Below are 13,451 nucleotides of genomic sequence, written 5' to 3' on the forward strand. Positions count from 1 at the left end.
GCTAGTTTGCATCATCAACTTGTCAGTTTTAACACAGATGGTAGCAGTTTTGGCCAAAATGTTGTGAGCGAAATCTTACTCTGAACTTGAGAAAGGTATATGAGGCCTTGGTTTGATGTCTCTCTCAAAATATATGGTAACTTCAACAATGCAGCATTCCCTCATTTTTTATACTTGAGGTATCCACCTAGAAGAGGAGAAGGAAGTTCTCCCAATGTCCTGGTCAGCGTTCTTCCCTCAACCATCAAAGAAAACAAATTGTCTGGTTATTCATTCATTTGATGATTGTGGGTCGTTGCTGTGTACAACTTGACTGATATGTTTGTTTACAATACAACAATGAATACAAGCTTGCTCTTTCCTCTAGCACTGTTCCTATCTCTTATAAGATTATCATTATGAGCCCCTTTTCAAAAAACTAATCTTCAAAGCTTTCTTCTCTCCAGGTGCCACATAATTTCTAAACATCATTCATCTAAAAACTCTGGGAAGGTATTATTGCCCCACAATCACTCCCATCTCTCACTAAACTTTGATTTCCATTTTTCCCTCTTGCTTAACATTTTTTTGTTCCTGATTTGTAAAATCTTGATGCACCCTTGTATACCTTGTTAGTGAGAAAATATAGTTCATCCAATGGCTCTGCAATTGCATATGCTGCCTTGTGTGATACTGAGTGGGTTCTTGGGTCAATTCCCAGTCTCTGCTGAGTCAGTTGATCGCAACTAAACTGGCAATAAGGATTGCCACAGTTGGGCTTAGTGTCCATGAGTTGGGTAGGGGGAATATTCACAGGGCTCCTGCTACTGATTGTTACCCAGTGACCACAACTGGAAAGTGAGCCTCTGTGACTTTTAGACAGTGTTAGAACCAGATTTGGCACTGGCTTCCCTTCACCTCCCACCACAATCAGATTGCCCCTGTTACTGCCCAGGCACACCTGCAAAGAATAATCACTTTAGTGAGATACCATATCCATCAGTACCACACCAAGAGGGAAAAAGTTGTGAAAAGAAACTTTGCAAAGAGAAACCAATGAGTCAAATTACTTGTGACCAACTTCTAACTCAGCATTATTGAAGAGCAATACAGTTTATACATCATCAATGACACTGAAAGACATGCCAGTGCTTTTTTCGAGATGTGATAGATGCTTAAAATGAGCGAGGACTTTTTACAATTTATTTGACCTTGGGATGTGAGCGTTGCTGGCAAGGTCAGCATTTATTGCCCTTGAGAAGGTGTTGGTGAGCCACCGCCTTGAACCACTGCAGTTTGTGTGGTATAGGTACACCCACGGTGCTGTTAGAGAAGGAGTTCAAGGATTTTGACCCAGTGCCCATAATCTTCTTGTAACGAGGAAAGGGAGGCATTGACAGTTTGTGGCCTGTAGGTAGCACAAGAACCAAAGGTAAGTGACCCCTGGCAAAATGAGACTATTCTGAGTGCCACTGGGGAGAGGGGAATTTAGGGAGTACTAGGTATAAAGAAGCAGTAACTTGTTTCCGTAGTGGTGGGGGTGGGGGGGGGGCCTTAGTGTCTCCTATGTCTTACAGCATCAGTAACCATGCATTAATTGCACTGTTAATAATATCAAGTTAGAAATTGACCATAGATAACTAAGCCATTGCTTTCTCTTTGTAGATTTTCTCCTCAGAACTTTCTTTCTCTTTTTGAGGTACTGATGGATGTGGGATCTCGCCAAAATGATTATTCTTTATGGGTGTACCTGAATTTGACTATGGTGGGAGGGGAAGGGAGACTGATGTCTGAAGGCCATAGAGGCTCAATTTCCATTAGTAGTCACTGGGTAACAATCAGTTGCCCGGAACCCTGTAAATCTTCGGACATCAAGGCAGATCTCTGGGGCTGAGCAGTCATTTCCCAAAGGCATTGTACTAATGTATGAAATTTTTGTTAATTCATAAGTAACTTATTTCAGTGAGTGACTACAGATTTATTCCTTTCTACAGACAGAGGCACAAAACCTGTGATTACCTCCCCACCCAACAATTTGAGAGTGACTGAAGGAGAGTTTGTTACACTGACCTGCAATGCCACTGGTCAGCCAACACCTATCATCCGCTGGTTTGACCGCCATGGACTAATCAGCAGCCACCCTTCCCACATTCTCCGGTCGAAATCTCGGAACTCTCAACTATCTGGCGTGGGCAGTACAAGCTCCAATGCACCTCACCTCACAATGTCCAGGGCTGGATCGAGTTCTCTTTATATACGCACTGCATCGCTGGAAAGCTCTGGGCAATACATTTGTGAAGCCTCCAACAAAATTGGTTCAGTACAAGCAGAGGCCTTTCTGTCAGTTGGTAAGCTTCGTTTTCTCTTCCTGTGCCCATAGACCGTGTGATGAGATTGTGATCATTTGGTGATATCAACACCTATCTTGCCAAAGTCTCTCATTTTTATTTTACCCATGTGTTACCAGAAAAGTAGCTGACAAGTTGTGTAAGGAAGTGGCTGCAACAATCTTTAGAAAGAAAAACAGAAAATACTGGAAAAACGCAGCAGGTCTGACAGCATCTGTGGAGAGAGAAAAACAGTTAACATTTCGAGTCCATGTGATTCTCCTTCAGAGCCTTCAGCCCTTCCTTCAGACCTGCTGAGTTCTTCCAACATTTTCTATTTTTATTTCAGATTTCCAGCATCCGCAGTATTTTTGCCATAACCTTCAGAAAGATATGGGGTTGGATTTTGCTGTTGGCGAGCAGGGGGCAGGGCCCGCTCGCCAACGGCAAAATGACGTGGGATGACGTCAGGGGGAACCCCGACATCATCCCGCCCCAATTAAACCTTCAGGAAGGCAGGGGCACAGTGAGATCAGCTGCCCGCCCGCCGACCTGTCAATGACCAATTGAGGCCATTGACAGGATAATTAAAACAATTAAAGCCCCTGCCCATCCAACCTTAAGGTTGGTGGGCAGGCCAGGAGCCCTGGCGGGCTTCTGAAAAAACATGAAACCTCATCCACTGGCGGGATGAGGTTTCATGTAGGGTTTTAAAAAATTTATTAAAGTTTCAGTGAAATTTATTAACATGTCCCCCTCATGTGAAAATGTCACACGAGATGGGACATGTTAAGGATTTTATTATTTTTCTATTTTTAAAGTTTATATAGCTGTCAGCGATCTCCCTGAGGCAGCACTTAGCCTCAGGGAGATATGCGCTCTTTCGTGCGCATGCGCACGAAAGAGCGCAGTCTCGCATTTGGGGAATCACCCCCCGCCCGCACAGGAAGCCCATAGCACTTCCCGGTGGATGTCATGCTGGGCGAGCCTTAATTGGCTCACCCACTTAAAATGGCGGCGGGGCCCACTTCTCCGGCAGGGATTGGCTCCCCGCCCACTGGAGATTGGGTCGGGCCTGCCTGCCCGACAGGCAGAAAATTCTGCCCAAGAATTCTGATTGAGGAAGAGATCAGTCGTAGACTGGGAAGAATGCTTTTGGTCATTGGAGATATAGGTGAATTGTTGAATGTTAAGAACTGTCACTGAACTGAATTTTCTGTGTAGGTTGCATTATTTTGCTTTGGCAATTTTGATTTCCATGGTGACAATTTTAGGCCTAATTGTGCTGGACTATTACCATTGAAACTCCCGCTTCAAATTGGAATTTTGGAATGCTGCCCTTGTCCTACTTTGCACTGACATTACACCTCCTCCTGAATGTTAATAACCTTCCTGCCTCAGCCTGTTATTTCCAGTCTCAGAGATATAACCCGCAGTTGGCTCTGTTTTTCATTATTTCACAGGATGTGGGTGTTGCTGGCAAGGTCAGCATTTATTGCCCATCCCTAATTGCTCTTAAGAAGGTGATGGTGAGGTACCTGGATTTTGAGCCAGGAACAATGAACAGCGGTGTTCCCATGCATCTACTGCCCTTATCCTTCTAGATGGTAGAGGTGGGTTTGGAAGGTGCTGTCAAAGGAGCCTTGGTGAGTTGCTGCAGTGCCTCCTGTAGATGGTGCACGCTGCTGCCACGGAGTCAGTGGTGGAGGGAGTGAATGTTTATGGTGGTAGATGGGGTGCCAATCAAGCGGGCTGCTTTGTCCTACTTGTGTTGTTGGAGCTGTACTCATCCAGGCAAGTGGAGAGTATTGCATCACAATCCTGAATTCTGCCTTGTAGATGGTGAACAGGATTTGGAGAATCTGGGGGTGAGTTACTCACCCTAGAATTCCCAACTTCTGACTTGCTCCTGTGACCACAGTATTTATATGTATGGTCCAGTTCACCTGGTCAATGGTAACCCCCACAATGTTGTTAGTGGGAGATTCAGCGTTAGTAATGCCATTGAATGTCAAGGGGACATGATTAGATTCTCTCTTGTTGGAGATGGTCATTGCTGGCATTTACATGGCACTTATCTACCCAAGCCTGAATGTTGTCTAGGCTCTGCTGCTTATGAACGCAAATGATGCTGTACATTGTACAATCATCAGTGAACATCCCCACTTCTGACATTATGATGGAGAGAAGGTCATTGATGAAGCAGCTGAAGATGATTCAGCCTAGGACGCTACCCTGAGTGATGTCTTGGAACTGAGATGATTGACCTCCAACAACCAAGACTATCTTCCTTTGTGCTAGGTATGAATCCAACCTGTGGGGAGCTTTCTCCCAATTCCTATTGACTTCAGTTTTGCTAGGGTTTCTTGATGCCGCATTCAGTCAAATGCTGCCTTGATGTCAAGGGCAGTTACTTTTTATCGCACCTCCTGAGTTCAGCTCTTTTGTCCATGTTTGAACCAAGGCTGGTCAGGAGTTGAGTGGCTATGGCAGAAACCAAACTGAGTGTCATTGAGCAGGTTATTGCTCAGTAACTGCTGCTTGATAACACTGTTGACAACTCCTTCCATCTCTTTGCTTATGATCGAGAGTAGACTGATGCAGTGGTAATTGGTGGGTTGCATTTATCCTGCTTTTTGCGGACAGGACATACCTGGGCAGTTTTCTATGTTGCTGGGTAGATGCCAGTGTTGTATCTGTACTTGAACAGCTTGGCCAGGGGCGCAGCTAGTTCTGGGGCACAAGTCTTCAAAACTATTTCTGGAATGTTGTCAGGGCTCATAGCTTTTGCAGTGTCTGGTGCTGTTTCTTGATATCACGTAGAGTGAATCAAATTCGCGGAAGACTGACATCTGTGATACTGGGCACCTCCGGAGGAAGCTGAGATGGATCATCAACTCAGCACTTCTGGCTGAAGATGGTTGCAAATGCTTCAGCTTTATATTTTATCCTGATGTGCTGGGGTCCCCCATCATTGAGGACGGGGGACATTTGTGGAGTCACCTCTTCCAGTTAGTTATTTGAATGTCCACCATCATTCGCAAGTGGATGTGGCAGGATCGCAGAGTTTAGTGCTGACCTGTTGGTTATGGGATTACCTAGCTCTGCTTCTGCTGTTTGGCATATATATAGTCCTGTGTTGTAGTTTAACTGGGTTGATGCCTCATTTTTAGGTATACCTGGTTCTGCTCCTGACATGCCCTCCTGCACTGTTCATTGAACCAGGGTTCATCCTCTGGCTTGATTGTAATAGAGTCAGGGTATGCTGGACCATGGGGTTACAGATTGTGGTTGAATACAATTCTGCTGCTGATGGCCCACAATGCCTCATGAAAGCCCAGTTTTGAGTTGCTAGGTCTGTTCAAATTTATCCCATTTAGTACAGTGGTGGTGCTAACACAATGGAGGCTATCCTCGATGTGAAAATGGGACTTCATCTCTCTAGGACTGTGTGGCGGTCACTCTTACCAATAGAGTTGTGGACAGATGCACCTGTGACGGGTAGATTTGTGAGGACAAGGTCAAGTAGGTTTTTACCTCTTGTTGGTTCCCTCGCCACCTGCCTTAGACACACTCTAGGACTCTGCCAGCTCGGTCAGTGGCTTTTGAGCCACTCTTGGAGATGGGCATTGAAGTCTCCCACCCAGATTACACTCTGTGCCTTTGCCTACAGAAGCACCCTCAGTGCTTCTTTCAAATGGTATTCAACATGGAGGGGTACTGATTCATCAGCTGGGAGGGAACTCCCTCCCAACTGTATATCACTGTAGAGCTCCTTCTGGTAGATCTGTCCTGCCATTGGGACAGGACGCACTCGGTGATGGTGGTGTATGGGACATTGTCTGTAAGGCATGATTCGGTGAGTATGACTGTCAGTCTGTTTCTTGACTAGTCTATGGGACAGTTCTCCCAAAGCCCCCAGATGTTAGTAAGGAGGGCTTTGCAGAGTCGATAGGTATGCTGTTGTCGTTTCTGGTGCCGAGGGCAATGTTGGGTGGTCAGCCTGGTTTCATTCCTTTTAAACTTTTTGGTCAGTTGATACAACTGAGTAGCTTGCTATGCTATTTTAGAGAGCATTTAAGAGTCACATGTAGGCCAGACCAGGTAAGAACAGCAGATTTCCTTCCCCAAAGGATATTAGTGAAACAGATGGATTTTAATGATTGACAATGGTTCCATGCTCATCATTATTGAGATTATCTTTTAATTCCAGATTTATTAATTGATTTTAAATTCTACCGACTGAACCCATGTCCCCAGAGTATTAACCTGGATTACTAGTGACATTATCACTACCCCACCGCCTCCCTCTACTTCTTAATGAAGTTGGGAATGACTGCTGAAATGTTTAGGGCTCTAAACCAGTAACCACCAGTGCCCTTGAGGCTTCTAGAATCCTTATATTTTAACACTCTGCCTTCCCCATTTCCTTTTCCAACTTACTGCAGTTATTGATAGGAGGGACCTTGATCTCTTCCCTTGACTGGATTGGAACCCAGCCCTGGAGTTGAACATGTAATGATTCAGTCATATAACCATGTGGCATTGGCAGTGCACCACCCAGTTCCCCATGGCATTGGTGAGCTCACTGCTATAGCCTTGACTTAGCATAAAAGGATGGAGAGACTATTTACTGACAAACCTTGCTGTTATTTGTGACCTGGTGGAAAATTGAGAGAGACCTGGCTTGCTGTTCATGTTGACCTATGCAAAATAACATTGAAAAATACTGCATTTATTCCAATTACATTCCTCTTTCACTGAAACAACATCATGATTCCATGGATGCCAATGGTCTGGCGTATTCCACATTCACATCAAGCCCTCCCAAAGCAAATATGTAAAAAGTGGTTTATTTGCCCTATATTGTCATCTCATAACTGTAGTCGATAGTTTTAAAAATAACTTTATTCCATAAATGAGAGGTGGCATTATGGAATTCCGCCCCAGCAGCGGATGTGCCACAAACTACTCAGTACCTTTGTCTTGTCTGTGATGAACACCTGTTGTCATCAGTTGTGTGTATGTGTAAAATGTTAGACCATGTCAGTTTGAGCTCGTACACCTGTGCATTAGCTTGGCTCAGTTGGTACCTTAGACTTTCTTCTGGATGTATCATACCAAGTCCCAACACTTGAGCTCATAATCTAGTCAGATCAGCATTCCAGTTCATTACTGAAGGAGTGCCATATTGTATCAGCTGCTGTCTTTAGGATGAGACATTAAACCAAGACCATGTCTGTCTGTTCAAAGATCTCATGGTACTATTCAAAGAAGAGCAGCGAGCTCTCCAGGCGTCCTTGCTAATGTTTTCTCCACCAAAAATATCAGATTGTGGTTGTTCGTAGTGCAGAAGAGCTAGATAACAATGGTCACTTCACTCCTACGGTATTTAATTCCAAAATACTGTTTTAACAGCACACGGTGATATTTTAGGTGAGCTTTTTCCTTCAGAGTATTTAACATTCCCAATGCAGTCACTACGTCAACTAGATGATCAATTGATCATCATTACCTAAGACCACCTATTTCCACCTCCATAACTTCACCCCGTCTCAGCTCATCTTTGACTGAAACTCTCATTCATGCCTTTGTTGCCTCTAGACTCGACTATTCCAACCTGGCTGCAATACTGCTGGTCTCCTACATTCTACCCTCTGTAAACTTGAGGTCATCTAAAACTCTGTTGACAGTGTCATAACTCACAACAAGTCCTGTTCACCTATCACTCCTGTGCTCACTCGCCTACATTGGCTCCTGGTTAAAGTCTTGATTTTAAAATTCTCATCCTTGTTTCAAATTCCTCCATGTCCTCCAGTCCCACAACCCTCCAAGATATCTACGCTCCTCTAATTCTGGCCTCTTCTGCATCCCCAGTTATAATTGCCCCATCATTGGTGGCCATGCCTTCATTTGCCTAGGTGTCAGGCTCTGGAATGCCCTCTCTACACCTCTGTGTGCCTCTACCTCGCTTTCCTCCTTTAAGATGCTCTTTAAAACCTACCTCTTGCAAGCTTTTGATCATCTGACTTAACATCTGATGTGGCTCAGTGTCATACTTTGCTCCTGTGAAGTGCTTTGTGATGTTTCATTCATTATGCTAAAGGTGTTATATAAATATGTTTTTGTTGATCCATCCTGCAAATACAAAGAAGGGTGGATAAGTGTCAAGTGATTCCCCCCCTCTATCATTTTTCCCCAACCAAACCCACCCTCCACCCCCATGCCCCCACCCCTCCAGCTCACCATCTTTCTTCGATCTGCTCATTGTCCACTCACAGCTGGCTCAAAACATGAGATGAGATTGTATTTGGTCTTTTCAGTTACGTCTGATTGGTTTTGTTCCATGTCTGAGGAGGCACAAGTCTTTAAATCTGCGCTGTGTGGTTGTGGGATCCAGAGATTAAGCACCATGATAAGATGCTTAGGTGGGAACATGCTGCGTTTCTTGGGGGAATAATATTGTGTTCCTCTAAGCATGGTTTTCCCTGTCCTGCAAATCGACTCATTCTTTCTAATTTTGCAAAATAACATGTTATTTGAAAATAATGGATGTTGATGTTTGAATGAATGCCCCTTGTGTCCAAAAGAAAGTTCTTGGCATTAAGTCTACAAATTTCAAATAGATTCCCAGAACAAAGCAGCATGACCTGAGGGGAGCATGCATGTAAATATATGTTTGCATCTGACTGCAAATGTGTGCACATGAACGTATGCATGTGGTTGCAGTATGTGTGTGAAGGTAGTAGCTACTTATGTTCTTGGAACAGCAATGGAAATTTTTTTTGCAAGAAAAGTATTTTCTCTTTTACTTGCATTTTCTCAAGTTTCTTGCACGCTTAGTTCTATCCTCTGACATGGTTACAAAGGACTTACCTATATGTGGGTAGGGAATTCGACAATCCAGAAATAGAATGTAACTAGCCATTCAACAAACTTGAACAGCTGTTGCAGTTAATGCACAATTATCCACTTATGATCATCTTGACTATATTCTTGAGTGACTAAATAACAAGTGCTTATAGCTAACAGGTTATATCACCTGGACAAAGTCTTACCTTTGTCCTCTGCCGGGTGTTCCCATTATGTTCCCTTGATTGTTAAATGGGGCAATATAGAGGGAGCTTTATCTACATCTAATCCACGCCTTACCATAATGCTGACACTAAATGAAAAATGCTGGGATGTATTCCATTGCCCTGTGTAGACATGTCCCATCTCACCAATCATAGAAGCTCAAAGCTTGCCCTAGTAGTTATTTGTGATAATGGAGGGTGCAAAGAACGGTATCTGGTCTGAAATAAGAATCAGTAAAGGATGTGGCATAAGTTTGTGTGCCACCTGCTGCAGAATGAATTCTCCCTACTGCCAACATGGCAACTTCAAAACTGGGGCTCACCGAACAGGAGCTGCAGACTCCAAACTTCTCCACTCCTGCCTTTTGAAATGAAACTTCTGATGGAGGATTATTAATTGGCAAGTGCCACATAAAGAGCAGATTCTTTCAAGTTGGGACTGATGCCAGCTGTGCACAGATTTAGCACAGCTTGCATCAACTGTTACCACGTTTACACTGCAGTACCGCATTCATGGCAACGCCAAAATAACTGCATGCCTCCAAGATGGCCATGTACAGTCTCTCGAGTCATAATTGCAATGTCATGCCAGAGAATTATTGCAAAGGTTGGCAGTTTGAAAATCAACATTGAAAGCTTATATGAATTTGAAACAAAATGGCACTACTGGAGACCGATATTGCTTTGCCTTTGGAAGTTCTTTAGACAGAGGGTCCTGATATCTGTGGGGGCATTAGCAGTATCTCACTGTATGACAGCTTTGTCTCAAGGCTGTAACATAGTACAAGAACAACCTTCATTTATATAGTGTGTTTAGCATAGTAAGAATGGTCCAAGTGTAACACAAAGCCAGCACCTCCAGGGTTAAGCATGATTGCAACTGGATGCTCAAGTATAAACACTGAGATCAGCTGAGAGGTGCTGGCAGTCTCTCAGAATTGATAGTTTCTTTGTTATTGAGAGACGTGCCAGTTTCAACAAGTGCAGCCCATCCTCCCCTATCCTGCTGCTGCCTGTGGTATCCTAAATAAATAAACGAGAGCAAACATAGTCTGGCTTCAATTAAATGAGAAACGCTGATAGTTTTTTTTTGGTTTTCTTGCAAGAGGCAGTGAGTTGAACATCTGGGGACCATGGAACATGTTTCCTCTGGCTCTGAATAACAATCTTACTAGTTTGAACTAATGGCATTTTAATGTGGGGGGAGGGGAGAGAAAGAATGTTAAGCAGCCAGCATTCTGCATGCTTGTGGTATCTTGTAATTGGCAACAGTGGCTATACTTTTGAGAATAATTACAAGATATTTTTGTCCTGTTTCCACCAGTTCCCTTTGAAACAAAGACCAGAGTTGATGAACAAGAGCCTGCACCACCAGCAAGAGGTTCAGATATTGTTCAGGGCGACGAAGGTGATGAAAGTATTGGCCATGATTATGCCTATGACACCATGCTGCCGGAGCACCAGCCAACGAAAGAATCCATCAGCCCCGTGCCAACACAAAAGACTCCACCTGATGCTCCCATCATTCTCAGTGCTCCATATACAACTAACCCAGACAGCTATGATTTAACTTGGAGAGCAGGAAAAGATGGTGGCTCACCCATCAATGCCTACTTCGTCAAGTATCGCAAGGTATGATATTGCTGGTGCATCCACACCTGGATAAACCTAGATAGGCACTTTTAAGTACCTCATCTTCAATCATCTGTCCAACTCCCTTATAAAATTATTCAAGGAATCAGTTTACGCAGCCTTTTCAGTTAGAGTGCTGCGGAGCCTGACAGCACTCAGCGAAACATTCTCATTCACCTCTGATCCCTTTTGTCCAATGGCCTTAAAAGTGCTAATGTGAAGTAAGGTAATCGGTGTCAATCCAGTTCATAGTGGGTACACGGCTAAAGCATAAAGCACATTTGCACTCATAAGCAATGTCACTCGGGCAGGCCTAAGAAAGATGAATGTGGTAAATGAAAAAATCCTGTCTGCGCACTGGAGTCTGCTGACTGAAGAGCATTATTGGGTAACACTGGAAGAAGCCTTACTCTGCATCTTATTACACTTTACCTGATGAATCACAAATGACATGCTCTGTGACTATGACCACGACATAGCTTGTGATGTTTCTCAGTCCCCAATAGTTGATCCAGTACACCCTCCATCACTTCTCTGTTATCATGCTCTGTGGGTGTGCCATACTTACTTCCGCTTCGCATATCTACTGAAACGCATTCAGCACATGTTCAGCTGCAGCTTCATTTTCCACACATAACTGTCACCTCACAGATCAACCCTTCCCCTCATCTGCATGCTGCCTGTCAGTGGCAACACTAGTAAACATTACCAGCTTTACCTGCCCACCGCATCCTCGATCCCACATTGACCAGATAGTCCAACACCAAGTCCTGAATGAGTCATAACTTCCTCCAACTGAATATTAAGACGACCAAAGACGTGGACTGGGATTTTCAGGCCCTGTCGTGGCAGGATCCACCATGGGAGATTTGGTGGCCCAGCCAAAGGTCCATTAACTTTCGACGAGACCAGATGATACCGGTGACGGTGGGGCCAGAAAATTACGCCCATAGTTTCTGCTTCCTCCACTCCTTTGCGTCCCATTCAACTGTGAATGGAGTTTCAAATCCTACATCCTATCTATCACCAAGACTACTTATATTCATCTCTACAACATGATCTCCCAACTTCACTGTATCAACCCTCTCTAGTGAAGCTATTACATTCTCCAACTCTCGTGCAAATCCTTGCAGCTATTTTTGAAAAATTTCGGCTAAATTAGAAGATGTGTTGTTTCTAACCCTAGGAACATTATAACTTGTAATATGCAATCTATTCTGTTGCTCAGATGCAGAGATAGTTTACCTCCTCATCCAGTTATGATCGCAGAATCCAGCTGGTTTACCTCAAACGGATTAGAGATTAATTGCTATTATTGGTTAGGGGAGTTTACAGATCAGCAAGTGTTTATAAATTCCCTGCACCGGGAGCAGAAGAAACAAGCACAAATTATTGCTTTCTTTCTCTTAAATATTACAAACTCCAAATATATGTATAAAGATATAAATTTAAGAGAGAAAGTATATTTTTGAGACCCAAAAAGTGGGATAAAGTTGTATTGGGGAACCTGCTGAAATGGATTTGTTTTGCAAGAAATTATAGACTTGACCTATAATTATTACTCCCAACTCTAATTAGTGTTACGGGCTCATTGTTATCCATACAGAATAAATAACATTGGTTTAGCATTCCTCCCCCTGCCCCCTGCAGTAGTTGTTAGCTGCAAACCACAGATGTAGAGATGACTATCTCAACTGTCCCAAACTGAGCCAACAAATCCCTCTATGAACTAGGGGTTCCCTTATTTAGTTGCATCTCTCACAATAGCTTTACTTGCTCGGAATTTTGAGTATACTGCATCATTGATTGTTTCTTGTCCAAAGCTTTCTGTCAGGTGTTCAAGGAGTAGTGTTGGAATGTCAGCCTACTTGGGCCTAGATCAGCCATATTATTTGGAGGATAAACATGAGTACGACACCCGTTGAGAACACGGGAGTAGGGCAAAAAAGAACGGAGCTGAGGATTGCAGAACACGATGCGGGAAATTTTGACACTAGCTTTTCGCTTTCCTTTTAGCTTGACAACCGTGGGAATATGTTGGGAAACTGGCACACGATCAGGGTTCCTGGCAGTGAGAATGAACTGCAACTTGCCGAGCTCGAACCCTCTAGCCTGTATGAAGTATTGATGGTTGCACGAAGTGCTTCTGGCGAAGGACAGCCAGCCATGCTAACGTTCCGAACTGGCAAAGGTACAAAATGACAAGAAAATGCAACATTTTACACTGGCAAGTTGTATTTTACATGGGCTACATTTGTAACTCCAGATTTCTGAGATGGGTATCCCTGCTGGCTTATTGGGTAAATACCACATGTGATATTGATCCACACAGACCAGGAAAGTCCCAGGATCAATCTTTTGATTTGTGCTGTTAACTGATAGATTAATGGCAATGAACAGACTGCTATCATTAGCTTACACTTCTGAATTGGGAATC

At 43.7% G+C, this 13,451-nt stretch overlaps 1 protein-coding gene across 4 annotated transcripts in view; it reads left to right on the forward strand.

Moving 5' to 3' along the window:
* cdon (cell adhesion associated, oncogene regulated) overlaps positions 1-13,451 on the forward strand; it is a 188,202-nt gene that overhangs the window by 136,773 nt on the left and 37,978 nt on the right. For all 4 annotated transcript variants that reach the window (XM_078531221.1, XM_078531211.1, XM_078531192.1 and 1 more), the window contains 3 exons: positions 1,974-2,327; positions 10,707-11,014; positions 13,031-13,205. In XM_078531221.1, coding sequence (XP_078387347.1) covers positions 1,974-2,327; positions 10,707-11,014; positions 13,031-13,205 — 837 coding nt within the window. The remainder of the gene's footprint in view (positions 1-1,973; positions 2,328-10,706; positions 11,015-13,030; positions 13,206-13,451) is intronic.

This window comes from Cetorhinus maximus, chromosome 2, assembly GCF_964194155.1.
Source record: "Cetorhinus maximus chromosome 2, sCetMax3.hap1.1, whole genome shotgun sequence".
NCBI lineage: Eukaryota > Metazoa > Chordata > Chondrichthyes > Lamniformes > Cetorhinidae > Cetorhinus > Cetorhinus maximus.